Genomic DNA, 1,515 nt, shown 5'->3' with positions numbered 1-1,515 from the left:
AAAGAGGAATCGAAGTCGACAGAGCCAAAATCGAAGTAATCGAGAAACTGCCTCCACCTTGCAATGTCAAAAGCATCCGCAGTTTCCTCGGCCATGCGGGTTTCTACCGGCGATTCATTAAGGACTTCTCAAAGATCTCCAAACCCCTCACTGACCTTCTCTGCAAGGAAGCTACATTCGATTATACAGCTGACTGCGACGTTGAATTCCAGACCTTGAAGACAGCCCTGACATCTGCTCCCATCATTCAACCGCCAGATTGGGATCTACCATTTGAGATCATGTGTGACGCCAGTGATTATGCCGTTGGCGCAGTTCTTGGACAGCGAAAGGATAAGAAACTCCATGCCATTTATTACGCAAGCCGAACTCTGGATGATGCTCAGACGAACTACACCACGACAGAGAAAGAAATGCTTGCCATTGTCTTCGCGTTCGAGAAATTCCGATCATATCTCATCGGCTCCAAAGTGATCGTTTACACAGACCACGCTGCACTCAGGTATCTCCTGTCTAAGAAAGATGTTAAACCACGTCTTATCCGTTGGACACTACTTTTACAAGAGTTTGACTTGGAGATCCGAGATCGAAAGGGAACAAAAAACAGTGTTGCTGATCACCTATCGAGACTACAGATTCCCGAATCAATCCCGATCGACGATGCACTTCGGAACGAGCAGATCATGGCCATATCCGTCCAGTCCGAAGCACCTTGGTACGCCGACTTTGTCAATTACCTGGTTAGTGGTCTCCTTCCTCCTGAGTTAAATTACAACGGGAGAAAGAAATTTATCCATGAAGTTCGTGATTTTTTCTGGGACGAGCCTTTCTTATTCAAGCGCGGCAAAGACGGACTGTTCAGACGTTGTATACCCGAGGACGAAGTTCAGCGAGTGATTTTTCATTGCCACTCTTCAGACTATGCCGGTCATTTCGCTAGTTCGAAGACGGCCTCCAAGATCCTCCAAGCAGGTTTCTACTGGCCCTCTCTATTTAACGATGTTCATCGGTTCGTTTCTTCTTGTGATGCATGCCAGCGCACCGGTAACATTTTCCGACGTCATGAGATACCTCAACAGTTCATCCTGGAAGTCGAACCTTTTGATGTCTGGGGGATCGATTTTATGGGCCCATTCCCTTCCTCTTGTGGGAACCTCTACATATTGGTTGTCGTCGATTATGTGAGCAAATGGGTCGAAGCGATTGCCAGCCCAACAAACGACTCTAAAGTTGTTTCACGAATGCTTCAGAGAATCATTTTCCCTCGTTTTGGCGTATCGCGTGTTCTAATCAGCGATGGAGAAACCCACTTTGTGAACCGAATCATTGACACTTTACTGAAGAAGTATGGGGTTCAACATCGCGTTACCACACCCTATCATCCGCAGACCAGTGGACAGGTTGAAATCTCTAACCGGGAGATCAAATCCATTTTGGAATGATCATGCTAGCCCAGAAGACATACCCGAACCGGAATACGTACCCCCTCCTCCTAGGCCTCCGTCAGTACCGTTT

The 1,515-nt window shown here is 47.3% G+C and overlaps 1 protein-coding gene across 1 annotated transcript in view; it reads left to right on the top strand.

Moving 5' to 3' along the window:
- Nucleotides 1-1,515, top strand: part of LOC109116428 — a 15,975-nt gene that overhangs the window by 3,531 nt on the left and 10,929 nt on the right. The window contains 1 exon segment of the mRNA XM_019201823.1: nucleotides 5-972. Within this exon segment, the coding sequence (XP_019057368.1) occupies nucleotides 5-972 (968 nt within the window).

Source organism: Tarenaya hassleriana, unplaced genomic scaffold, assembly GCF_000463585.1.
Source record: "Tarenaya hassleriana unplaced genomic scaffold, ASM46358v1 Cleome13, whole genome shotgun sequence".
Lineage (NCBI taxonomy): Eukaryota > Viridiplantae > Streptophyta > Magnoliopsida > Brassicales > Cleomaceae > Tarenaya > Tarenaya hassleriana.
The sequence above is the reverse complement of the archived record's forward strand: the minus strand, read 5'-3'. Positions and strand labels throughout refer to the sequence as shown.